Source organism: Lampris incognitus, chromosome 20 (genome assembly GCF_029633865.1).
Source record: "Lampris incognitus isolate fLamInc1 chromosome 20, fLamInc1.hap2, whole genome shotgun sequence".
Lineage (NCBI taxonomy): Eukaryota > Metazoa > Chordata > Actinopteri > Lampriformes > Lampridae > Lampris > Lampris incognitus.
In genome coordinates, this window is record NC_079230.1 from 2,415,632 (window position 1) to 2,443,131 (window position 27,500).

The following is a 27,500-nucleotide window of genomic DNA, read 5'->3' on the forward strand; positions in this document are numbered from 1 at the left end:
GTGAGGTAGTATAAATGATAGTGAGGTAGTATAAGTAAGTGAGGTAGTATAAATGATAGTGAGGTAGTATAAGTAAGTGAGGTAGTATAAATAATAGTGAGGTAGTATAAGTAAGTGAGGTAGTATAAATAATAGTGAGGTAGTATAAGTAAGTGAGGTAGTATAAATAATAGTGAGGTAGTATGAGTAAGTGAGGTAGTATAAATAATAGTGAGGTAGTATAAGTAAGTGAGGTAGTATAAATAATAGTGAGGTAGTATAAGTAAGTGAGGTAGTATAAATAATAGTGAGGTAGTATAAGTAAGTGAGGTAGTATAAATAATAGTGAGGTAGTATAAGTAAGTGAGGTAGTATAAATAATAGTGAGGCAGTATAAATAAGTGAGGTAGTATAAGTAAGTGAGGTAGTATAAATAATAGTGAGGTAGTATGAATAAGTGAGGTAGTATAAATGATAGTGAGGCAGTATAAATAAGTGAGGTAGTATAAATAATAGTGAGGCAGTATAAGTAAGTGAGGTAGTATAAATAATAGTGAGGTAGTATAAGTAAGTGAGGTAGTATAAATAATAGTGAGGTAGTATAAGTAAGTGAGGTAGTATAAATAATAGTGAGGTAGTATAAGTAAGTGAGGTAGTATAAATAATAGTGAGGCAGTATAAGTAAGTGAGGTAGTATAAATAATAGTGAGGTAGTATAAGTAAGTGAGGTAGTATAAATAATAGTGAGGCAGTATAAGTAAGTGAGGTAGTATAAATAATAGTGAGGTAGTATAAGTAAGTGAGGTAGTATAAATAATAGTGAGGTAGTATAAGTAAGTGAGGTAGTATAAATAATAGTGAGGTAGTATAAGTAAGTGAGGTAGTATAAATAATAGTGAGGCAGTATAAGTAAGTGAGGTAGTATACATGATAGCGAGGCAGTATAAGTAAGTGAGGTAGTATAAATAATAGTGAGGCAGTATAAGTAAGTGAGGTAGTATAAATAATAGTGAGGTAGTATAAGTAAGTGAGGTAGTATACATGATAGTGAGGTAGTATAAGTAAGTGAGGTAGTATAAATAATAGTGAGGCAGTATAAGTAAGTGAGGTAGTATAAATAATAGTGAGGCAGTATAAGTAAGTGAGGTAGTATAAATAATAGTGAGGTAGTATAAGTAAGTGAGGTAGTATACATGATAGTGAGGTAGTATAAGTAAGTGAGGTAGTATAAATAATAGTGAGGCAGTATAAGTAAGTGAGGTAGTATAAATAATAGTGAGGTAGTATGAATAAGTGAGGTAGTATAAATAATAGTGAGATAATAAAAGACAGCAGCGGCTTTGCGTGGTGTTACTGCACACAGTTGTCCATATTGCAGCGGCTTTAGTAGCAGTTGGTCCTCAGCAGCTATAGGCAGGTGTGTGTGTGTGTGTGTTGTTTGTTTGTTGCATGTGTGTGTGTGTTGTGTGTTTGTTGCATGTGTATGTGTGTGTGTGTGTGTATGTGTATGGGTGGTGGTGGGGGGGGGGTGGAGGCTCCAGCCCTGGGAAAGAAGCTGGTCCTCAGCCTGTTAGTTCGGGTTTTGATGGTGTGGTATCTTTCCCTCGATGGCAAGAGAACAAACAGACAGTGACCTACCTGGGTGTGTTGTGTCTTTGCTGATGCTGCAGGCTTTCCTCTGTAGGCGGCCAGCATACACAGGGTCCAGGTCCGGGAGCGCAGCTCCCACAATCCTCTGTGCTGTCTTTACCACCCGGGCCAAGTCCTCCCTGCTCTCTGCTGTGCAGCTGCATACCACACTGTTTTCATACTGCTGCTGTTCTCAGAGAAACTAAACATCCTCCCTGTTTCCTGTGTGTGTGTGTGTGTGTGTGTGTGTGTGTGTGTGTGTGTGTGCGCCAGGTCCAGCTGGCAGGACCCTGGGAACAACCTACTGAACCGGCGTTTGTCAAGAAGGCCTTACCTTGCCCGCCATGTCAAGTACCAATACCAACGTATGTCTGAGACACACACACACACACACAGAGTCAAGCATGTCAGGGGGCAGAACACAGTACATGATGTGGATGTTGAAAACTGAAGCCATCTTCTCTTTATTTTGAACACACTAATGTGTTTTGCTCAGGGTGCACGACATGACACGACACAACATGACACAACACGACACTATACGACACTACATGACAAGACACTATACAACATTACACAACATGTCACTATATGACACTATAGGACACGACATGACACTATACGACACTACACGACACGACAGGACATGACACTATACGACACTACACTACAAGACATGACACTATACGACATGACACTACATTATACGACATGACATGACACATCACGACACTATACGACACTACACTACATGCCACGACACTATACAACACGACACGACGCGACACGACATGACACTATACGACAATACATGACACTACACTATACGACATGACATGACAAGGCACGGCACGACACAACACTATACGACACTACACAACACGACACTGTACTACACGACACAACACTATATGACACTACACGAAACTACACGACACAACACTATACTACATGACATGACACGGCACTATACGACATGACACTATACGACACGACACGACACTAGACTATACGACACGACACAACACTATACTACACGACACTATATGACATGACACGACATGACACGACACTATACTACACGATATGACACTACACTACACGACACTATACTACACTACACGACATGACATGACACGACACTATACGACATGACATGACAAGGCACGGCATGACACAACACTATACGACACTACACAACACGACACTGTACTACACGACACAACACTATATGACACTACACGAAACTACACGACACAACACTATACTACATGACATGACACGGCACTATACGACATGACACTATACGACACGACACGACACTAGACTATACGACACGACACAACACTATACTACACGACACGACACTATATGACATGACACGACACTATACTACACGATATGACACTACACTACACGACACTATACTACACTACACGACATGACACGACACTATACGACATCACACTATACAACACTACACGACACTATACTATATGACATGACACTATACGACACGACACAACACGACATGACACTATACGACACGACACGACACTACTACATGACACGACACTATACGACAGGACACTACACGACATGACACTTCACTACACGATACTACACTACACAACATGACACGACACTATACAACATGACACTATACGACACGACATGACACTGTACTACACGACACGACACTATACGACATGACACTACACTTCACTACACGATACTACACTACACAACATGACACAACACTTCACTGCACTACACAACATGATACGACACTATACGACACGACACGAGACACGACACTTCACTACACTACAGTTCGAGACACATAACGACACATGAGAACACTGCATATCCTCTTTGTGTGCGTGCGTGTGTGTGTGTGTGTGTGTTAGCATGCATGCACATCTGGTATGGTTGGACATCTGTCCATCTCTACTGGTGCCTACCACACGTGTGTGTCTTTTTGTTCTGCTGGCTAGAGCTGACTTCACACACACACACACACACACACACACACACACACACACACACACACACACACACAAAACACACAAAGAAAGAGAACATGTGGGGGAGTGGTCCCTGAGTACGTCAGAGAGCTGCAGGCAGCTGGCACACACAAGAATCATCTGGAGTGTGTGGCAGTGTGTAGCAGCAAGTCTGTGTGTGTGTGTGTGTGTGTGTGTGTGTGTGCAGGTCTGGGAACTGGATTCATCCTGGTTATATTTCCCAGGAATGATGCCCCGTGTCTTCTGAACATCTTTTAATGTCACCATTACTTGTGGCTTGTTCTGTACTAAACATGACGTCATGACTCACAGAGTTCAACACAGACGCAGTAAGGCAAGATGATGATGGTGTGATCCATTGTGTGATCCGTTGTGTGATCTGTTGTGTGATCTGGAATTGCCAGTCTGCGGTGCCGAAAGCTGAGTTTATCTCAGGCTGAGCATCCTTGCGCTCCCTCAACTTTCTTGCTCTAACTGAGACCTTGATCACGCCAGAAAACACTACCACACTCGCAGCTCTGTCTGATGTGTACTATTCTTCTCACACTCCCAGAGCTGGGAGGCGGGGTGGTGGTACTGGCCTGCTGATCTCCCTGAAATGGAAATACTCTCTTGTTTCCATTCCACAATTTTCTCCGCCCTCTTTTGAATTTCATGCTGTTACTGTCTCTTATCCAGTCAAACTCACCATCGTGGTTGTGTACCGCCCACCAGACCCCCTTGGTGAGTTTCCGGAGGAGCTTGACACACTTGTCTCACACTTCCCTGTTGATGACTCTGCACTTATCCTTCTCGGTGACTTCAACATCCACACTAACAAGCTAGATCCTCTTCTCTCTTTCCTCTCCTCCTTTGACCTTCAACTCACCCTCTCCTCCTACCCACAAGGCTGGCAACCAGCTGGACCTTATCTTTACTAGACACTGTCCTATTTCCATCTCTCTGTTATTCCCCTCCAGCTCTCTGACCACTATTTCATGTCCTACTCTCTCTCCCTCTCTTCACCCCCCTTAGCCCCTTCCCCTACCCACATGGTTTCCACCCATAGACACCTCCGCTCTCTCTCCACCACTGATCTTTCCTCCTCTGTTACCTCTATCCTCCCTACACCTGAATCTTTCTCTCTCCTACCCCCTGACACTGCTACAGATCTTCTTCTCTCTACCCTCTCCTCTTCTCTGGACAATCTCTGTCCCCTAACCTCCAGGCCTGAACGCCCAACTCCACCTGCCCCTTGGCTGACCGACTCGGTACGTACTGACAGACGGAGCCTGAGAGTGGCACAGCGCAAATGGAGAAAAGGCAAACTCCCAGGGGACCTTCTCAACTTCCAATCTCTTCTTTCCACTTTCTCCTCCTCCCTTTCTGCTGCTAAGGCTGTCTTCTATCACTCTAAAATCCTATCCTCTGCCTCCAATCCTAAGAAACTCTTTGAAACCTTCTCTACACAGCTTCAATCCCTACCTCCTCCTCCTACTTACTCCCTTCTCCCTGGTGACTTCGCTAACTTCTTTGACAAGAAGGTAAACGCCATCAGATCCTCCTTTTCTCACCACCCGGTTAGTGCTGCTTGCACTATCCCACCCTCTTCACCCTCCCTCACTTCTCCACGTCCCACCTTATCCCACCTCGCACCCCTCTCCCCCGACGAGGTCCTCAACTTCATCACATCCAGTCACCCCACCACATGCTCCTTTGACCTGGTCCCCTCCCCTCTTCTTCAGTCTATAGCACCTGAACTCCTTCCCTTTCTAACCCACCTCATTAACACCTCCCTCCAGGCAGGATGCTTTCCATCTGCCTTCAAGACTGCTAGAGTCACCCCCCTTCTCAAGAAACCATCACTTGACCCCTCTGACGTCAAAAACTACAGACCAGTTTCCCTTCTACCCTTTCTATCCAAAACTTTTGAACGTGCTGTCTTTAACCAACTTTCTTTGTACCTCTGCCAGAACAACCTCCTGGACCCCAACCAGTCTGGGTTCAGGATGGGTCACTCGACAGAGACGGTCCTCCTTGCAGTGACAGAATCGCTGCACTCTATGAGAGCAAACTCTCTCTCATCTGTCCTGATACTCCTGGACCTGTCAGCTGCGTTCGACACAGTGAACCACCAGATCCTCCTCTCTACCCTTGAGCGGCTGGGTGTCACAGGCTCTGCACTCTCAATGTTTGCAACCTACCAAGAGGTCGCTCCTACCAGGTGACATGGAGGGGATCTGTGTCGGTGCCTCGCAGACTGACTACAGGCATTCCACAAGGTTCGGTTCTGGGTCCTCTCCTGTTCTCCCTGTACACAACATCCCTGGGTTCTGTTATTCGCTCGCATGACTTCTCTTACCATTGTTATGCCGATGACACCCAGCTGATCTTGTCCTTCCCTCCGTCTTACACACAAGTAGAGACACACATTGCTGTGTGCTTGACTGACATCTCGGAGTGGATGGTGACACACCACCTGAAGCTCAATCTGTACAAGATAGAGCTGATGTTCCTCCCGGGGAAAGGCTGCCCACACCAAGACCTGGCCATCACCATGACAACACCGTGGTGACACCAACTCGGACTGCGAGGAATCTGGGTGTGATTCTGAACGACCAACTGTCGTTTGCTGCAAACGTTGCATCGGTTGCTCGCTCCTGCAGATTTCTCCTCTATAACATCAGGAGGATTCGCCCATTCCTCACCAACGAGACGGCACAGGTGCTCATCCAGGCTCTGGTCATCTACTGGCTGGACTACGGCAACTCCCTCCTTGCCGGCGCCCCGGCGTCGGCCATCAGACCTCTGGAGCTTGTTCAGAAAGCTGCAGCTCGTCTGGTGTTCAAGTGCCCTAAGTTCTCCCACACAACTCCCCTTCTCATGTCCCTACACTGGCTCCCAGAGCTGCTCACATCCAGTTTAAGACTCTGGTGCTAGCCTACAGGGCAGTGAAAGGAACAGCTCCTTCCTATCTCCAGGCCATGGTCAAGCCCTACACCCCTGCCCGACCACTTCGTTCTGCTGCCTCGGGACGCCTGGTTGCCCCGTCGCTCAGAGGCCCCTGCTGCCGATCGACCCGGTCCCGGCTCGGTTCTGTCCTGGCCCCACAGTGGTGGAATGAACTCCCCACTGATGTCAGGACAGCGGAGTCTCTGCCCATCTTTTGGCGCAGGTTGAAAGCTCACCTCTTCAGGAACTACTACCCTGTTCTTGGCACTTATTGTATTCAGTCATTTATATATACATTTTTAGCATGATCTTCCCACGTGCTACGTCCCCCTGGTGAAACTCCTCACTGTCGGATGAAAAGAAGCGGCTGGCAACTCCACATGTATGGGAGGAGGCATGTAGTAGTTTGCAGCCCTACCCAGATCACCAGAGGGGGTGGAGCAGAGACCGGGACGGCTCGGAAGAGTGGGGTAATTGGCCAGGTACAATTGGGGAGAAAGGGGGGGGATCCACACAATTCCAAAAAGTGGATATACTAAGTAAGGCTTGACAACAGCAGTAGTCAATGCAGCAAAGTGGAGCAGTTGTTGCTCCTCTGTAACCAAACTAAGCTGTAGCCCCGCCCACCAAGCTCATGATTACATACAAATACCAAACTAAGTTGTAGCCCCGCCCACCAGGCTCATGATTACATACAAATACCAAACTAAGCTGTAGCCCCGCCCACCAGGCTCATGATTACATACAAATACCAAACTAAGCTGTAGCCCCGCCCACCAGGCTCATGATTACATACAAATACCAAACTAAGCTGTAGCCCCGCCCACCAAGCTCATGATTACATACAAATACCAAACTAAGCTGTAGCCCCGCCCACCAGGCTCATGATTACATACAAATACCAAACTAAGCTGTAGCCCCGCCCACCAGGCTCATGATTACATACAAATACCAAACTAAGCTGTAGCCCCGCCCACCAAGCTCATGATTACATACAAATACCAAACTAAGCTGTAGCCCCACCCACCAGGCTCATGATTACATACAAATACCAAACTAAGCTGTAGCCCCGCCCACCAGGCTCATGATTACATACAAATACCAAACTAAGCTGTAGCCCCGCCCACCAAGCTCGTGATTACATACAAATACCATCAACACATTTTAAACGGGGACTTTCCACATGTTCATACACATTCTGCTGAAACCAAAGCAGCTGTCAGCAGCCACAGTGAACATGACGATCAGGATACACAACCATGCCGCTCACGTGACCATGACAGTGTGTTACAACTTCCTGTTTAACACCACAACGTCACAACCAGCTCACTGATGGGACACGGCGGTGTGATTATGCAGCGCACTGCAACACATACAATGTGTGTGTGTGTGTGTGTGTGTGTGTGTGTGTGTGTGTGTACACATGACTAAATGAAACTACAACTACGTGTGTGCTTCCTCGGTCGCTGTACTGACACGCAGAAGGAACGACAACATTGACTTTACCGACTGCATAACAACAATGAATGTGTCTGTGTGTGTGTGTGTGTGTGTGTTGCCTGCAGTCAGAGGTGGCACTGCTCCGTCACCATATTGTGCAGCATGTGTGTGTGTGTGTGTGTTGCCTGCAGTCAGAGCTGGAGCTGCTCCATCACCATGTTGTGCAGCATGTGTGTGTGTGTGTGTGTGTGTGTTGCCTGCAGTCAGAGGTGGAGCTGCTCCATCACCATGTCGTGCAGCGTGTGTGTGTGTGTGTGTGTTGCCTGCAGTCAGAGGTGGCACTGCTCCGTCACCATATTGTGCAGCATGTGTGTGTGTGTGTGTGTGTGTGTGTGTGTGTGTGTTGCCTGCAGTCAGAGGTGGCACTGCTCCGTCACCATATTGTGCAGCATGTGTGTGTGTGTGTGTGTGTGTGTGTGTGTGTGTTGCCTGCAGTCAGAGGTGGCACTGCTCCGTCACCATATTGTGCAGCATGTGTGTGTGTGTGTGTGTGTGTTGCCTGCAGTCAGAGGTGGCACTGCTCCGTCACCATATTGTGCAGCATGTGTGTGTGTGTGTGTGTGTGTGTGTGTGTGTGTGTTGCCTGCAGTCAGAGGTGGAGCTGCTCCATCACCATGTTGTGCAGCAGACATGTAGGCAGTTTCCAGCTTGTATGTATGAAGCACAGTCCTTCAGTTGAAGAGGAAGTAGAATGATGATAGACAGAGAGGTGAGGGGAACAGATTGTAGTATTGGTAATAGTTAGTAGTACTATCAGTAGTATTGACCATAGTTAGTAGTACTATCAGTGGTATTGGTAATAGTAGTACTATCAGTAGTATTGTTACTATTTCTGTAACTGTATATTATTCCAAAGTTTAGGTGAAATACTAGTTGGAGGATGATGACTAGCTCAGTAATCTACATGCTGTCTTCCTACAGGGCCTGTTTTGGAGAACATGAGGTAAGGAGTCTTTTTGATTTTTATTTAAACACACACACACACACACACACACACACACACACACACACACACACAAAATAAATCCTCAATACATTTCTATCTTATAACCAAAGTCCCTCTTACTCAGAGCAGATGATTGACAGGTTAACATCATGATTGACAAGTTAACAACATGATTGACAGGTTAACATCATGATTGACGGATTTACATCATGATTGACAGCTTAACATCATGATTGACAGGTTAACAACATGATTGACATGTCAACGTCATGATTGAGAGATTAACATCATGATAGACAGGTTAACAATATGATTGACAGGTTAACAACATGATTGACAGGTTAACATCCTGATTATCAGGTTAACATCATGATTGTCAGGTTAACAAAATTATTGACAGGTTAACAACAAGATTGACAGATTAACGTCATGATTGTCAGGTTAACATCAAACCAGCTGTTTAAAGGAAAACTAGAAATTCACAGAAATCCTTTACAGACTTAAACATACTGAAGATTGTATATGTGTGTGTGTATGAGAGAGAGAGAGAGAGACAGACAGACAGACAGACAGAGAGAGAGAGAGAGAGACAGTTTAATAATGATAACAGACATTTTTTGTTCTTTAATCCAAACTTGTTCTTGTTTTCTTCTGGTCTGGAAGAAATAATGTTCTGTCTCCTTCTCCACCAACCCTCCTATCTCTCTCTCTCTCTCTCTCTCTCTGTCTGTCTGTCTCTCTGTCTCTCTGTCTGTCTGTCTTTCTCTCTCTCTCTCTCTCTCTCTCTCTCTCTCTCTCTCTCTCTCTCTCTGTCTGTCTGTCTGTCTCTCTGTCTGTCTGTCTGTCTTTCTCTCTCTCTCTCTCTCTCTCTGTCTCAATTCTGTTCAATTCAGTTCCATTCAGTGATGCTTTATTGGCATGACCATTCATTACAATGTTGCTAAAGCAGGTGACAGTGAAATAGGTTGATAGAGTATTAAACAAAAAAAATTAAAATAAGTGGAAAAAGGAATGGGTAGAACTGGTGGAAATATAGACTAGTATTTGAACAGTAATTAACAGTAATTGGAACAGTAATTGACAGTGTTTTGGTCACTCACTGACCCTTAGGCTATGGCATTCTGACACATATTGTGCCACAAGGTGTGACCTTTGACCTTCTCCTAAAATAAGTGGCCATTGTTCTTTCTCATCCAGCAGTAGAACATTTGGAGTCTGGTTTTCCAATGTCTCCTGGTATTTTTCTCTTATGTTCTGGAATTTCTCACATTTAACAGGAAGTGCATCTCTGTCTCCACCTTACCTGCTGTACAGTGACCATATATTCTTCGCTCTTTTGGTAGCCAAGATGTGTTGTGTGTCTGCCCTTTTCAGTGTTAGACTGTGGTCAGTGAGTCTGTACTTGGTAAGGATGTGTCTGTGCTGACTGTCTCTGACAGTGGACAGACAGTCAGCCAGTTTGTCTTCTCTGTTTAGGGCCCAATAACATTCTAATTGTGTTGTCATTTGGTTTCTGTGTCCTAATATTCCACCTATGAGTTGTTGCATTGTGTGATGATGTGGTTTACTCTAGTCTGTGGTAGGTTAGCAGTGCTAGTCTGAAACTCATCTATGTTAGTGGTTACGGGATCAGTTAGTTTCATAACCAGCTGACTGAGGGGACTCTTTCTTAGCTCTTGGATTTGGACTGGTCTAAACTGCAGTGTGTGGTGGGGACTTGATTTAAGGTGCATCCAGAATTTAAGTGATCTGTTTTGATATTTATTATCAATGGGGAACGGCCTAATTCAGCAACAGGTCATCTGCATAGAGCAAGAATTTAACTTCTGTGGTGTTTAGGGTGAGGCCAGGAGCTGCAGATTGTTCCAGTAACACCGCTAACTCATTGATGTAGATAATGAACAGGGTTGGAGTCAAACTGCAGCCCTGTCTCACCCCTCGCCCTTGAGTGAAGTATTCTGTTCTTTTGTCTCCAAGTTTTACTCTGCACTTATTTTACAAATATATAGATTTGATTATGTCAAACACTTTACCCCCTATGCCACTTTGGGTGATTTTATAGTATAAGCCATCATGCCAGATAGAATCAAATGCTTTCTTAAAATCAGTGAAGCATGCAAATATTTTTCCTTTTTACTTTTGGTGAACATGTCGATTAATTAGAGTTTGTAGGGTGTAAATATGATCTGTAGTGTGGTGGTTTGGTGGAAAGTCAATCTGACTCTTGCTCAAGACACTGTGTTCGGTAAGGAAGGCCTGTATTCGGGCGTTAATAATACAGCAGAAGACCTCCCCCAGGTTACTGCTCACACAGATGCCTCGGTAGTTATTGGGGTCAAATTTATCTCCACTTCTGTATATTGGGGGTATAAGCCCCCTATTCTAGGTGTCAGGAGGGCAGCCAGCTTGTAGAACCAGGTTGAACAGTTTAAGCAGGGCCTTCTGCAGCTCAAGAGAACTGTGTTGGAGCATTTCAGTCCTGATGCTGTCAGGGCCACAGGCTTTTTTTAGTTTGAGACTTTAGAGTTTGTCTGTTAGTTCTTCTAGTGACATTTGGTAGTCATTTGGGTTCTGATTGTTTTTTATAGTTGACTCCAGTATTTCATGCTTTTCTTTCATATGTTTTGTTCCATTGAGAGGTCTTCTGGCAGTATTTCTTTGTATAGGTTTTCAAAATATTTTTTCCAAACGTCTCCATTTTGAATGGCTAGTTCCTGGGATTGTTTGGAATTCAAATTGTTCCATTTTTCCAAGATCTGGTTTTCATTTAAAGACTCTTCAATGTCTCGGAGAGTTTTGTTGTGGTGATCTTACTTTTTCCATTTTAAAGTTTGTTTATATTCTTTGAGTATCTCACAGTAATTTTGTCTTAATTCAGTTTTTTTTTTAAATTTTTCCCTTTTTTCTCCCAATTTAGTGGCCAATCGATCCCTATTTTAATTCAAACACCCACCCTCGTACTGCATGCGTTCGCCAACTGCATCTCTCCGGCCGGCAGTCTCGAAGGAGTCGCCTCCCCACTTTCATGACAAGGCGACTCCAGGCCGAACCACTGTTTTTTCCGACACACACAAAGACGCATTCACGTGACGAACACAAGCCGACTCCGCCCCCCTCCCGAAGACGGCGTTGCCAATGATTGCTGCTTCATCGAGTCCGGCCATAGTCGGATCTGACGAGACCGGGGCGCGAACCCCGGTCCCCAGTGGGCAACTGCATCGACACAAAGCCGATGCTTAGACCGCTACACCACCGCGCACTTAATTCAGTTTTCTGTGGTTGATGGTGTTTTAGATTAGATATTTGTCGTAGTTTCATTCTTACATTTGTGCAGTCGCCATCAAACCATTTCTGTTTTTGAGGTCTCTGATTCCGCTTATTTCCAACTTCTCTCAGGATAGCCTTGATAGCTGATTTATTAATTATTTCATTAATTTGTTCAACTGCCAGGTTTACATCATGTGAGTTTGGGTAGAATGGTGTTAGAAGAAATGTGTTAATGAGGTTAGTGATCTCTGTAGAGCTGATTGCGTTATTAAATTCAGCCATGCTGTTTGGAGCCCATTTATATGTTGGCTTTAATTTGAACAGTTCACAGAACAGGGCATTGACTGGGTGTTCTTTGGGCGTCCAATTCGTTTTAAGAACACATTTATCTGGCAGTGGTCTGATAATGGACCTGATAATTGGATAATGGACTCTCTGTCTGTCTGTCTCTCTCTCTCTCTGTCTCTCTCTGCCTCGCTCTCTCTCTCTCTCCTTCTCCCAGTGTCCTCTGATTGTTTGCTCCCCCCACCTCGCACAATCCATTTCTGCATTTCATCCCATTTAGTTCTTTAGTATTCCACACAGACACACACACTCGCACAGACACATTCACCTTCAGACAAGGTTTTGAATCATTGTGGTTTCAGAAGGACACTCATCTTTATTCATTCTGTCTGTCTTTCCGTGTCTGTGTGTTCAGGTCAGTCCTGTACCATGTCACAGCCGTGGTCCGTTCTCCTGCAAGCGACCTTGTGGACGAACTTTGACCTGTGGGAATCACTGCTGCACCAAAGAGTGTCACACCGTTACTGCGGGCAACAAGGCAGATGTGTGAACTGGATTCATTCATTATTCCAATGATTCATTCATTAGCATAATGGCTCACATATTATCCTACTGATTCATTCATAGCATAATGGCTGACATGTTATCCTAATGATTAATTCATTAGCATAATGGCTCACATGTTATCCTAATGGTTCTTTTATTAGTCATTTGACTAAATGAGGGTTAAAGTTCTCCCTCTCTCACTGTCTCTTTCCAGGCAGGGGTTGAGTGTGAGTCATGTGAGGAGGGGTGCACTAAGCCCCGCCTCCCAGGTTGTCCCCACCCCTGTCCTCTCCCCTGTCACCGTGGCGACTGTCCCTCCTGCCAGCAGATGATCCGCCAGCGTTGCCACTGCAAGATCAGCCTCCTCTATGTGGAGTGCATGTCAGTGTACACACACACACACACACACACACACACACGCACACACTTAACTGACCAGTACTAAGCTCCGCCCCTTTAACTGTGGCACCCCAATCACAGCTGCCATCAGAAACCCGGTCGGCTTCCCTGGCCTCTGTGAGTCTGACGTGTTCTTGTCAATCAGAACTCAGGAGATCTGAGATGGTCAACTGATGGTTTACCAGAGTAACATTAAAACTGACACCTGCTATGCTGATCGAAGAGATGTTGTCCATTTATATCCATTTCCTAAACTAAAGATGGATTAATGAGATGATGGATTTATGGGTGGGTGTGTTGGAGCTGTGTCTCATGGCACTCCTTGGCACTCAGCAGGTGACTTAGATTGGAGAAAAGTGAAAAGTAACTTCATGTTGACTCCTTTGGAGTTAGCCTAGTTAGCTACATATGAAAAGGTCTACTCCAGTGTTCCCCAATTAGTTTTCCCCAAGGGCCAAATTATGTCAAGCATATCAAGCAAGTGCAAAATGTCTGTTTTTTTGTTTTGTTTTGGGGTTTTTTTCTCAATGCACAAGTAGAAGTTGTTTTATGGGCAGATGATGTTGCTGCTATTATGATTATTATTATTATTATCAGTAGTAACGGTGGTAATAGTAGTGGTGGTAGTAATAGTTTAGGCCTGGGACTCTTAAAGACTGTGTTGAGGGTCACACACAAAAAAAAGCACTCTTGAAACAAAATAAGTCTAAAACTAACCATCTAATTATGGAAAATGGAAAAAAGTAAATGGAAGTTCATTCACCAGTCAGAGTGAGAGAAGTGAGAGCGACAGGATGTGAGACAGTCTTTCTGAAGTCAAGCCTATACGCTGCTGTGGCAAGTCTGAGGCACTGGCCAAAACGTGCATAGGGGGATTGTGTGTCTTTCCTAGTTCTTGATCGAGTTCATTGAAGAAAACCATGACTCGCATATGTAGGTGGAGGGAGAAAATTATGAATAGGAGCATTACAGTAGCACGTATGGTTTTGCATCGAGCTTGGGGGGCTACGTTGATCCAAAAGTCACTCACCCCAATGTCCTTGTGTTGTGCTTTGAGCAAATCAGATGTCCCCATCTCCAAGACCTCCATCTGAAGAGTTGCCTCATCTGTGGAAGGCACCAGCCTTTTGGCCTCTGCAGTCCACTGGCCGTCAGCCAGGACAGAGAACGGCTGTCTCGGGAAGAGGAGGATGTCACCTGAGAGTTTAGGGGAGCTTTCAAATCTTTCCTTGAAGTTTTTGCCAGGCTCGTTACGAAATCCTTCATCGCTGGATCCTCCCACATCTCCTTCTTCTCACAGTGCTGCCACAGATGTGGAAAGTGCAACTTTGTCCCGTGAATGTCTCGCTCCAAAAGGTTCAGCTTTGACCAGATCGCTTCAACCGCCTCGTACACGTGCGCAACAGGGTGGCTCTTGCCTTGTAATGTCAGATTAAGGTGATTTAGATGAGACCTGATGTCTGGACACTGCTTGGCATCCTCCTCATCATATTATTCATTTATTTTATAATTCATTATAATTGTGTTATCCTCTTTCAGTGTTGTATTGTGTAAGTTGTATAAACACAACATCATGTCACGTTGTGCGTCTGGGGAGAGAGATCCTCCTCTGTTGCTCTCCCTGAGGTTTCTACCTGTTTTTCTGCCTGTTAGAGGTTTTTAGGGAGTTGTTCCTTATCTGGTGTGAGGGTCTAAGGACAGGATGTTGTGTTGCTGCAAAGCCCTTGAGGCATATTTGTAATTTGTTATATTGGACTATACAAATAAAACTGACTCGACTTTATTTTACATGTTGCGCACTTTATTTTACCTGTTATGACAGATGCGTTAGAGTCAGTGGGTCAGCGCCTGCCAGACATTTGTCTCCTGCGGGCCGAACCTGGACCCGGCCCACAGGCCGCTTATTGGGTTTCAGGGGTCTACTCTGTGTCTGCGGCTAGGATTATTAATCTAGTCTTCTTGCAAGAATGTGCCGGTGTGTATCAGTGCACACTGTGTAACAGAGACCTGGAGTTGGCTGCTACTCGGAAGTAGAGTGAGAGAAATGCCGTGGCTTCAGTTTTTCATAATCTTCATGTTTTTAGTGATCATAAATTGAGGTGTTTTCACACCGTGTAATAATATTCTGGAAGTCTTTATATTGTTTTCGTAAAAAAAACAACCTTCTGGAGGTGAGGACACTTGTCATTTCTAACTTGTAGTGCTGGCTGACCAATAGAGTGTCACTTTGCTTCACTGCAGGAGAGGAAAATGAGCCACATAGCAACAGTTACTAAGGAAGGGCGGAGCTTAAGATCAGCGTGATTTCCCCCCCCCCCTTTTCTCCCAAATTGTACTTTTTGGCCAATTGCCCCACTCTTCCGAGCCGTCCCGGTCTCTGCTCCACCCCCTCTGCTGATCCGGGGAGGGCTGCAGACTACCACATGCCTCCTCCCATACATGTGGAGTCTCCAGCCGCTTCTTTTCACCTGACAGTGAGGAGTTTCACCAGGGGGACGTAGTGCGTGGGAGGATCACGCTGTTCCTCCCAGTTCCCCCTCCCCCTGAACAGGCACTCAGCAGACCAACCAGAGGAGGCGCTAGTGCAGCAACCAGGACAAATACCCCTTCCCATCCGCAGACACGGCCAACTGTGTCTGTAGGGACGCCTGAGGTAACACGGGGATTCAAGCCAGCGATCCCCGTGTTGGTAGGCAACAGAATACACCACCACACTACCCGGACGCCAAGAAAAAACGTTATTTGTAGCTTTGGCTTCATTCTACAGTTTTATACTGATAAGGTCATTGTGTATTAATACAGTGTGTGTAGATGCTGTTATGCCTGAGGATTAATATGATAATTAATATGATACTATTAATATTTAATGTGACCTCATAGTGGGTTTGTTTTTTTAATCCTGTAGGAAGTTGTCATCAGCTGATGAACAGACCAAGGTGAAGCTGAGCTCCTGCAGCAACCAGTGTCCTAAAGAGGTACACATACACACTTTACATAACACAACAAGTGTATATGTGCGTATGTGTATTGTGTTGGTGTATGTGTGTGTCTGTCACTATGTGGAGAATGCTCTTTACTGATAGTGTAGAAACTCTGAGTGAAGTGATTTTCCACCACAAGGAGAGTGTGTTGTCTCACCATGAGAGTCAAGAGGCCTCGGCTGTCTCTCTCTCTCTCTCTCTCTCTCTCTCTCTCTGTCTCTCTCTCTGTCTCTCTCGCTCTGTCTCTCTCTCTGTCTCTCTCGCTCTCTGTCTCTCTCTTGCTCTCCGTCTCTCTCTCGCTCTCTGTCTCTCTCTCTCTCTGTCTCTCTCTCTCGCTCTCTGTCTCTCTCTCGCTCTCTGTCTGTCTCTGTGTGTCTCTCTGTCTGTCTGTCTGTCTGTCTGTCTGTCTGTCTGTCTGTCTCTGTCTGTCTGTCTGTCTGTCTGTCTCTCTCTCTCTCAGTTCAATTCAGTTCAAATCAGTGATGCTTTATTGGCATGACTGCATTAATTACAATGTTGCCAAAGCAAAACAGGTCAACAGAGAACTAAACACACCACACAAAAAAAAAGGAAAAAGGAAGACATGGATCTGGCAGAAACATAGAACAGCACTTGAACAGCAACTGACAGTAATTGACAGTGGTTTGGTCACTCACTGACCCTTAGGCTATGGCATTCTGACACATGTTGTGCCGCAAGGTGTGACCTTTGACCCTCTCCTAAAATAAGTGGCCATTGTTCTTTCTCATCCAGCAGTAGAACATTTGGAGTCTGGTTTTCCAATGTCTCCTGGTATTTTCTCTTATGTTCTGGAATTTCTCACAATTTAGCAGGAAGTGCATCTCTGTCTCCACCTCACCTGCCGTACAGTGACCACATATTCTTTGCTCTTTTGGTAGCCAAGATGTTTTGTGTGTCTGCCCTTTTCAGTGGCTAGACTGTGGTCAGTGAGCCTGTACGTGGTAAGGATGTGTCTGTGCTGACTGTCTCTGACAGTGGACAGACAGTCAGCCAGTTTGTCTTCTCTTCTCAGGGCCCCATAACATTCTGATTTGTGTTGTCATTTGGTTTCTGTGTCCCAGTGTTCCACATATGAGTATTTGCATTGTGTGATGATGTGGTTTACTCTAGTCTGTGGTAGGTTAGCAGTGCTAGTCTGAAACTCATCTTGTGTCAGTGGTTACGGGGTCAGTTAGTTTCACAACCAGCTGACTGAGGGGACTCTTTCTTAGCTCTTGGATTTGGACTGGTTTAAACTGCAGTGTGTGGTGGGGACTTGATTTAAGATGCATCCAGAATTTAAGTGATCTGTTTTGATATTTATTATCAATGGGGAACAGCCTGATTCTGCCCTGCATGCATTTGTTGGTGTTTTCCAATTTTCGACAATTCTGCATGCAGGGCTTCTGTTGGATGTCGGTCCCATCTAGTGTAGTCTGGCTGACTGAGTGGACCCCATACTTCACTTCCATATACTGCAATGGGCAGGAGAACACTGTTAAAGATTTTGGAACAGATTTTAATTGGGATGTCTTTTTTTATAGAATTTTCTTTGTATTGTATAGAAAGCTCTTCGGGCTTTCTCTTTAAGTGCATTCACTGCCAGACCAAAGCTTCCCAAGGCACTGACCCTCAGTCCCAGGTCATCATAGTTTAACGTATGCTCTAGGGTGGTGTTACCTAGAGTACATAGGTGTCTACTTTCCTGACACCTGGACTTCTTCTGGAAGATCGTAATTTTTGTCTTTTTTAAGTTTACTGTCAGGGCCCAGTTCTGACAGTATTTCTCTAATAGATCCAGATGCTGCTGTAGACCCTTTTCTGTGGGTGACAGCTGCACCAGGTCATGGGCATAATCAGAATCAGAAAGCTTTATTCATCCCTGAGGGGAAATTGGGTTCTTTACAGACACTCACGCTCTAATAACTGAAAACTAACGAGATACAAGAAAAGAAAATAGAAACAGAAACAAATAAAAGATAAATAAGAAATAGAAATAAGAACAAAATATATCAACAAGCATGGTGCACATAACACCCTATCTATACTGCACTACCGCAGCACACAACAAGCAGCACAAACAAAACTCGACAGGGCCAATCCAATGACCATTAACTTTGAGTGTCTGACAGTCTGAGAGTGAGGGAGGAGTTGTAAAGTTTGATGGCCACAGGCAGGAATGACCTCCTGTAGCACTCTGTGGTGCTTTTCAGCAGAATGAGTCTGTTACTAAAAGTACTTCTCTGCCCAACCAGCATGTCATGAAGTGGGTGGGAGACATTGTCCATGATGGCACGTCATTTCAAGTGTCCTCCTCTCAGAAACCGCCGCCAGAGAATCCAGTTCCACCCCTTCAACAGTATCGGCCTTGCGGATCAGTTTATTGAGCCTGTTTGCATCCGCTACCCTCAGCCTGCTGCCCCAACAGCAAACAGGAGAGCACTGGCCACCACAGACTCATGCCAAGAATGAGTATGCATAGAGCAAGAATTTAACTTCTGTGTTGTCTAGGGTGAGGCCAGGAGCTGCAGATTGTTCCAGTAACACCGCTAACGCATTGATGTAGATATTGAACAGGGTTGAACTCAAACTGCAGCCTTGTCTTACCCCTCACCCTTGAGTGAAGTATTCTGTTCTTTTGTCGCCAAGTTTTACTCCACTCTTATTTTCCAAATATATAGATTTGATTATATCAAACCCTTTGTTTTACAAGATGGTAGTGAGACCAGCTATGTTGTATGGTTTGGAGACAGTGGCACTGATGAAAAGACAGGAGGAGGAGCTGGAGGTGGCAGAGATGAAGATGCTAAGATTTTCACTGGGAGTGATGAAGAAGGACATGATTAGGAACGAGTATATTAGAGGGACAGCTCAGGTTGGACAGTTTGGAGACAAAGCAAGAGAGACAAGATTGAGATGGTTTGGACATGTGTGGAGGAGAGATGCTGGGTATACTGGGAGAAGGATGCTGAATATGGAGCTGCCAGGGAAGAGGAGAAGAGGAAGGCCAAAGAGGAGGTTTATGGATGTGGTGAGGGAGGACATGCAGGTGGCTGGTGTGACAGAGGAAGATGCAGAAGACAGGAAGAGATGGAAACGGATGATCCGCTGTGGCGACCCCTAACGGGAGCAGCCGAAAGTAATAGTGGTAGTAGTAGTAGTAGTGGATTATGTCCAACACTTTACCCCCTGTGCCACACTGGATGATTTTATAGTATAAGCCATCATGCCAGATACAATCAAATGCTTTCTTAAAATCAATGAAGCATGCAAATATTTTTCCTTTATTTTTTTGGGGAACATGTTGATTAATTAGAGTGTGTAGGGTGCAGATGTGATCTGTAGTGTGGTGATTTGGTAGAAAGCCAATATTTGCTTTATTGGCATGACAGGTTTGTGTACATGTTGCCGAGCATGTGAAACAACAGCACAACACAACAAAAATTGTGATAACAGCAACAGCAACAATGATTGTATCAAACAACAAAAGCAGCAATAATAGTTTATGGTTCTGTGGCCTAGCCGGCAAGAACATGGCACCAACAACGGCGAGGCCATGCGCTCGGCCCCAGGGGGCCACACTCATTGAGAATGCACCACCTACAGCCCACACGTCGGCCCGGACCAAAAGCGACTGCCAAGAGGCATTCGTTAGATAATGACGACAGCAAATAACAACCAAGGATAGGTGCTGTCTCTCTCTCTCCCTCTCTCTCTCTCTCTCTCTCTCTCTCTCTCTCTCTCTCTCTCTCTCTCTCTCTCTCTCTCTCTCTCTCTCTCTCTCTCTCTCTCTGTGTCTGTGTCTGTGTCTGTCTGTCAGTAGATAATAGCAGGTGACAGGGTGGTGAGTGAGGTAACAGATCAGAGAGGATTGTGGGTACCATCACAGTTTGTCTGCCTGTGTCTTTGAACCAAAGTACTCAAACTGAGACAGCCTGAAATCTGAGTTTCAACCAAAACAACCCGGCCTCTCTGTCTGTCTGTTTGTCTGTCTCTCTGTTTCTCTCTCTGTCTCCCTCTGTCTCTCTTCTCTCGCTCTGTCTGTCTGTCTGTCTGTCTGTCTGTCTGTCTGTCTCTCTCTCTCCCTCTGTCTCTCTCTCTGTCTTCTCTCTGTCTCTCTCTCTGTTGTCTCCCCCCCTTGTCTGATAATCAATTCAGCTCTGTGGCGCCAGACTCTCTCATACACACACACACATATACAGGACCCTCCCTTGCCTATGAGTTTGCCTTTCACCTGGGAATGATTTAGCTTGTTCCTCCTGTCACGGCTGCTGGCAGACACACACACACACACACACACACACACACACACACACACAGAATAAAAGCCACGTTGACCACAGTGGCGCTGGTTCCCATGCTGGAATGTTTACCGTGACATACCGTACACCTCTGACGTTCTCTCTCCCACCCTTTCTCTCACACACACACACACACACACTTTCACATAAACCATGCTACACCCACAAACACGTACTACACACTCTTTCTGTCTCTTGCTGGCTTACTCTCCCACACACACACACACACACACACACACACACACACTGAGTACACACTACCCTCTCTCACACGCTGTAAGCTCCTTTTTGCACAAGACGTTTTCATTCTAGCTAAAGTGTGTTGTGAGTCTACTAGAACTGCGGCAGCTGCTAGCATGAAGCTGTGTGTGTTGCACCTTCTCTTAACCCCGTGTGTTTTTTCATTTTCATTTACCGTTATTTAACCAGGTTAGTCCCATTGAGATTAAAATCTTTTACAAGAGAGACCTGGCCCAGAATGGCAGCAGTACACCAGTTTCAGCGCACACTCACATGAAGACAACAGAACAGCTCAAAGTGCAAAACAGCATAAAAATGAAGGGAAAAAGATACAAACCTGTTATCAACTGAAACATTTACAATTTCCAATAGACTCAGATTCTATAGACTTAACCATACCTTTCAATTCTGATAGAGTAATGAAGTCCTGGCGTTTCAGTCTGTTCTGCAGGCTATTCCAGGCAGATGGTGCAGAAAACATAAAGGCCTTCTTGCCCAGCTCAGTCTGAACTTTAGGAACAGTCATTTGCAAGGTGTCCCGAGACCGTAACCCATAAGTGCCATGTTTTATGGACAGAAAGATAGATAAATAACAGGGGAGGGTACCCAGAATGGCCTTATAGATAAAAACATACCAGTGACTAAGTCGCCGTGTTGATAGAGCAGGCCAGTTGACTTTGGAGTAAAGGACACAGTGATGAGTGAGGGCTCTGCAGTTTGTAATAAACCGTAATGCTCCATGATACACAGTGTGTAACATATGGAGACAATGGGCTGATGCCTTCATGTACAGTAAGTCACCATAGTCAAGAACAGGCAAGAACGTTGCTTCAACTAGTCTTTGCCTGAGACCGAGAGAAAAACTAGACTTGTTCCTAAAATAAAAACCTAACTTCAATTTCAACTTTTTCACCAGACTGTATATAGGACTTAAAAGAGAAGTGGTCATCAATTAAAAATCCCAAGTATTTTTAGGTGGAGACTGCCTCAATTTGTTTACCTTGAGTAGTAACAATGCTCTGATTTAACTCTAACTTCCTAGTGTTTGAAAACACCATAAGTTTGTTTTTTTCAGCATTCAAGACAAGCTTCAGTTGATAAAGCTGAGCTTGCACTCTGTTAAAAGCATTTTGCAGATACTCAAAAGCTTTGCTGAGAGTAGCCGCATAACAATAGATAACCGTATCATCTGCATAAAAATTGAAAGATTAGTTTTGAACATTTTCTCCCAAGCAGTTTATGTACACAGTAAATAAAAGTGGACCCAGGACAGAACCCTGAGGGACCCTTTTACAGACTGTTTGGACTTCAGAAGTAAGCCCTCAAACGGGGTAGCCTGGGTCCTATCCATAAGGTAATTGATAAACCAACCTACAGCCTGTAGAGAGAAGCCAGTATTAACAAGTCGCTGTATCAGAATATCATGATCCACGGTATCAAAGGCTTTGGACAAGTCAATAAAAAGAGACACACAGTGTTGCTTTTTATTCAACGTGCTGCTGATGTCATTTACAACTTTCATGGCAGTGGTAACAGTGCTATGCTTCTTCCTGATCCCTGACTGGATAGTATTGATTGAGTGTATAAATACTCTTTCATCTGTTCACTAACTAGGGATTCCAATACTTTGGCTACTACAGAAAGTTTTAAAATTGGTCTGTAATTATTTAGCACGGTTGGGTCCCCTCCTTTTAAAAGGGGTAAAATATAGGCAGCCTTCCAAACCTTGGTGATTACATTTGTAACCAAGGTGACATTAAAAAGATGGGTCAAAGGTTCAGCGATAATATCTGCTGCTAATTTAAAAAAAAAAACAGGCTCCAAATGATCCGAACCAGCCGGTTTTCTAGGGTTCAGTTGTTTTAAGGCTTTGTGGACCTCAGCCACAGAAAAACTAAGTGTGGTCAACAACCACAGTATTGTCAGCAATGACAGATTCCTTAGTAAAAGGGGTTTCAACATTAAACAAGAAACCTGATGAAATAAAGTGCTCATTAAAACAATTCAACATTTCAGACTTATCAGAGACAGCCACATCATTTTTGATTATACATGACGGAAGGTCGGTTGAATTATCACAAGCAGCAGATAAGGATTTAACAGCTTTCCAAAACTTCCTCGGATTATTAATTTTTTCAGTAGTGACGGATAGATAAAAATCAGCTTTGGCTTTTCTAGAGAGAAGTAAATTTGTTTCTCAGCTGTCTAAAAAGAAGCCAGTCAGCCTCAGTACCTGACTTTCTTGCTTTTGCCCAGACCAAATTTCATTCATGAAGCAGGCTTGAGAGCTCAGTGGTGAACCAGGGATTATCCCGCCCCTTAATTCTAAATTTACGAATAGGGGCATGTTTGTTTAAAATATCCAGAAAACGATCATGGAAAAATGTCCAGGCCATTTCGACATCATCAATAAGGGCAATTCTATTCCAGTCAACATGAGATAAATCATGTAGAAAACCCTGCTCAACAAACATCTTCATATTGCGTCTTTGGATAACACGAGGTTTACACTTAGGGACCTTAGTATCTCTTATAGCAGCTATCACACTGATCACTCACATCATTTGGGAAGATACCGATAGCAGAGTACTTATAGGGGGCATTAGTTAGGACTAGATCAATGAGAGATTATTTCTTGGGACATTTGGGATTTGGTCTTTTAGGATAGTTAATTATTTGCATCAGATTCAAATGATCACATTCTGCCTTAAATGCATCGGACACAGGCAACAACCAATCCCAGTTTAAATCACCAACCACAACAATCTCATTGTAGTGCACCTCAAACAGCAAGTTAACAAGTGTAGATAAAGAATTACTAATCGCAGATGGAGGTCTATAACACCAACCACCATGACATGGTGATCCTTAGACACTTCAAGATTTAGGGCCAGGAACTCAGGTTGTTTACTCAATGATTCCGACAGCACTAACTTAACATTGAATTTGCATTTGATGTAGATAGCAACACGATCACCTTTTTTGGGACAGTCAGAGCGAAACGCATTATAGCCTTGAATACCAATATCCATGTCAAGAACAGACTTCGTTAGCCAAGTTTCAGATAAAACAACAACATCAGCATCAGTTGAATTTATCCAAACCTTTACTATATCGTCCCCTTCTTAAAATAATGGCCTAAGTCATATTTTCACGTTTTTAAAAAAACAGAATAAACTGAAACTGAAACAAAATTTGTCAGTTTATTCTGTTTTTTGAAAAACTTGAAAATATGACTTGGGCCATTATTTTAAGAAGGTGACGATATCCAATTTTGAGATTAAGCTCCGAACATTTAGGTGAATAATACCCAGACCAGACCTACTTTTAAAATCAGCTGGAGTATTACAAGTATTGATATCAGAATCAGCAGGGCCAGGGTTTGGCTGCACATTACCAGACATTAACAATAAAAGAATGACAAGATATCTCTGTTTAGTATTTACACTGCAAGGCAGTGTATTTTTAGAGTGTAACATGGTAACAACATTAGCGAGAGAATTCTCAGAAAGCATAAAACAGCTTTTTAAAACAGGGAGACACAGGAGGTAGAGCAACTCAGTCCCCGAGTCAGAATCTCCATGAGAATTGCCCGGCATCTGCTCATGCAGTTTAGGCAAAGTGCTAGTAATCGCACTGGGTACGACCGGTGGAGAGTGCACCTTCTCTGGTAAACTCTCCCATCGGAGGTCGGTTTGCCCATAGTCCCAGAGCGAGAGCGCAATAACCAGCACAAGAGGGAAATTCATTTCCGGAAATGTGCCTGTTTGAATGTTCGCAATGTGAGGTGATTCAGTTCAAGTTCAATCCTGTATGTGTGCGTGCATGTGTGTATGAGCGAGTGAGTGACGATGTGTGTAGGCTATGTCAGCCGGGAAGCGGGGAGGGGGGAAAGGGCAACACAGCGAATGTTTGGTAGGCTATGTGAGATGGTTCAGTTCAAGTTCAAGCCTATGTGTGTGTGAATGTGTGTGTGAGTGTGTGTAAGTCGGTCAAGGAAGCCGGGAGGGGAAAAGGAAGAGCGGGACCTTAGTAGGAGGTGGGCTGGCAACAGTCGGGGGGGAGAGCAGCAGGCAGGCAGAAGCAGCAGGCGGCAGCGAGGGAGGGCGGCAGACCCAGGTCAGGCAGAGCAACAAGCGAGGGAGGAGTGTAGCATAATCCAAACAGCGATAAAATACTTGGCTTAGCGGAGTATAGTCAGCAGATAGTATGGTCAGGATAGTATAGTCAGTGGATAGTACGGTCAGGATAGTATAGTCAGGATAGTATAGTCAGGATAGTATGGTCAGCGGATAGTACAGTCAGGATAGTAAAGTCAGGATAGTATGGCCATGATAGTATAGTCAGGATAGTATGGTCAGTGGATAGTACGGTCAGGATAGTATAGTCAGGATAGTATGGCCAAGATAGTATAGTCAGGATAGTATGGTCAGGATAGTATGGCCAGGATAGTATAGTCAGGATAGTATGGCCAGGATAGTATAGTCAGGATAGTATGGTCAGCGGATAGTACAGTCAGGATAGTATAGTCAGGATAGTAAAGTCAGGATAGTATGGCCAGGATAGTATAGTCAGGATAGTATGGTCAGCGGATAGTACGGTCAGGATAGTATAGTCAGGATAGTATGGCCAAGATAGCATAGTCAGGATAGTATGGTCAGGATAGTATGGCTAGGATAGTATAGTCAGGATAGTATGGCCAGGATAGTATAGTCAGGATAGTATGGCCAGGATAGTATAGTCAGGATAGTATGGTCAGCGGATAGTACGGTCAGGATAGTATAGTCAGGATAGTATGGCCAGGATAGTATAGTCAGGATAGTATGGCCAGGATAGTATAGTCAGGATAGTATGGCCAGGATAGTATAGTCAGGATAGTATGGTCAGCGGATAGTACGGTCAGGATAGTATAGTCAGGATAGTATGGCCAGGATAGTATAGTCAGGATAGTATGGTCAGGACTTTGAGAGGCAGTTCCTGGACTTTAGTGCCAAATAACAACTTCAGAGCCAAACAAAGTAAAAAACAAACACATCTCAAAGGACGAACAGACGTGGAGACGCGCGTGCGGCCATCTTGTTTGTCTCACGGTAAGTTGCGATTCCCCCAGGTGGTCTGTAAAAGACCCGTGGACGTGGAGGCAGCATGTAAAGTCACAACATAAACAAACCACCAACCAGTCAGATCACATGACCCAGTCCAGTCCAGATCAACTCCCTGTTGCTCAGAGTGGTAAAGCAAGGTGAGGGTTAAAAAAATTGAGACAGGGGCGTCCAGGTAGCGTGGCGGTCTATTCTGTTGCCTACCAACAGGGAGATCGCCGGTTCAAATCCCCGTGTTACCTCCAGCTTGGTGTGGCATCCCTACAGACACAATTGGCCATGTCTGTGGGTGGGAAGCCGGATGTGGGTATGTGTCCTGGTCGCTACAATAGCGCTTCCTCTGGTCGGTCAGGGTGCCTGTTCGGGGGGGAGGGGGAACTGGGGGGAATAGCGTGATCCTCCCACACACTACGTCCCCCTGGTGAAACTCCTTTTAGTCAGGTGAAAAGAAGCAGCTGGTGACTCCACATATATGGAGGATACATGTGGTAGTCTGCAGCCCTCCCCGGATCAGCAGAGGGGGTGGAGCAGAGACCGGGACAGCTCGGAAGAGTGGGGTAATTGGCCAAGTACAATTGGGGAGAAAAAGTGGGGAAAATCCCCCCCCCTCCAAAAACCAAAGGAGACAGGATGCCCATCAACAAGAGCTGATCACCGAGTCTCGTGTGTTGCTAGTGGGAGCAGGATGCTTTGTGCTGGACCCTGGCTCACCATGCAGGCAGCTGGAACCAGGGTTGTGATGTCTCTATCGAAATTTGCTGAATCATCCAACATCATTCTATCTCTGTCTGTTGTCAGGGTGCCGTGGCTTTGACCTTTGGCCTCCTTAACGCTGGTTGCTTATGATTTTTGTTCAAATGTGAAGTTTTTAAATAATCCACGTGTAAACGTTAAGTGTGTGTGTGTATGTGTGTGTGTGTAGCTGTCCTGTGGTCATCGCTGTAAGGAACTGTGTCATCCTGGACGCTGTGAAGAGAGGTGTCAGCAGAGGGTGAAGGTCAGATGTCCCTGCAAGAGGATCAGAAAGGTAAATACAGGGTTCAGCGGTAATGTTTTAAAACAACATTACACTCACACTCACTTCTTCCCAGAGTACAGTAGAGCCCCGCCCCCCGCCTCCCAACCATCACTCAGGCTCCATCGGATCTGAAGCCGACTAACTTACCAGCATCACACTTCACTTCCCTGCATCACACTTCACTTACCAGCATCACACTTCACTTCCCAGCATCACACTTCACTTACCAGCATCACACTTCACTTACCTGCATCACACTTCACTTACCAGCATCACACTTCACTTACCAGCATCACACTTCACTTACCAGCATCACACTTCACTTACCAGCATCACACTTCACTTCCCT

General features: G+C 44.8%; 1 protein-coding gene across 3 annotated transcripts in view; it reads left to right on the top strand.

The window, feature by feature from the left end:
* Positions 1-27,500, top strand: part of nfxl1 (nuclear transcription factor, X-box binding-like 1) — a 90,867-nt gene that overhangs the window by 51,239 nt on the left and 12,128 nt on the right. For all 3 annotated transcript variants that reach the window (XM_056300117.1, XM_056300116.1, XM_056300118.1), the window contains 6 exons: positions 1,882-1,973; positions 8,988-9,009; positions 12,980-13,108; positions 13,325-13,491; positions 16,415-16,484; positions 27,056-27,160. In XM_056300117.1, the coding sequence (XP_056156092.1) occupies positions 1,882-1,973; positions 8,988-9,009; positions 12,980-13,108; positions 13,325-13,491; positions 16,415-16,484; positions 27,056-27,160 (585 nt within the window). The remainder of the gene's footprint in view (positions 1-1,881; positions 1,974-8,987; positions 9,010-12,979; positions 13,109-13,324; positions 13,492-16,414; positions 16,485-27,055; positions 27,161-27,500) is intronic.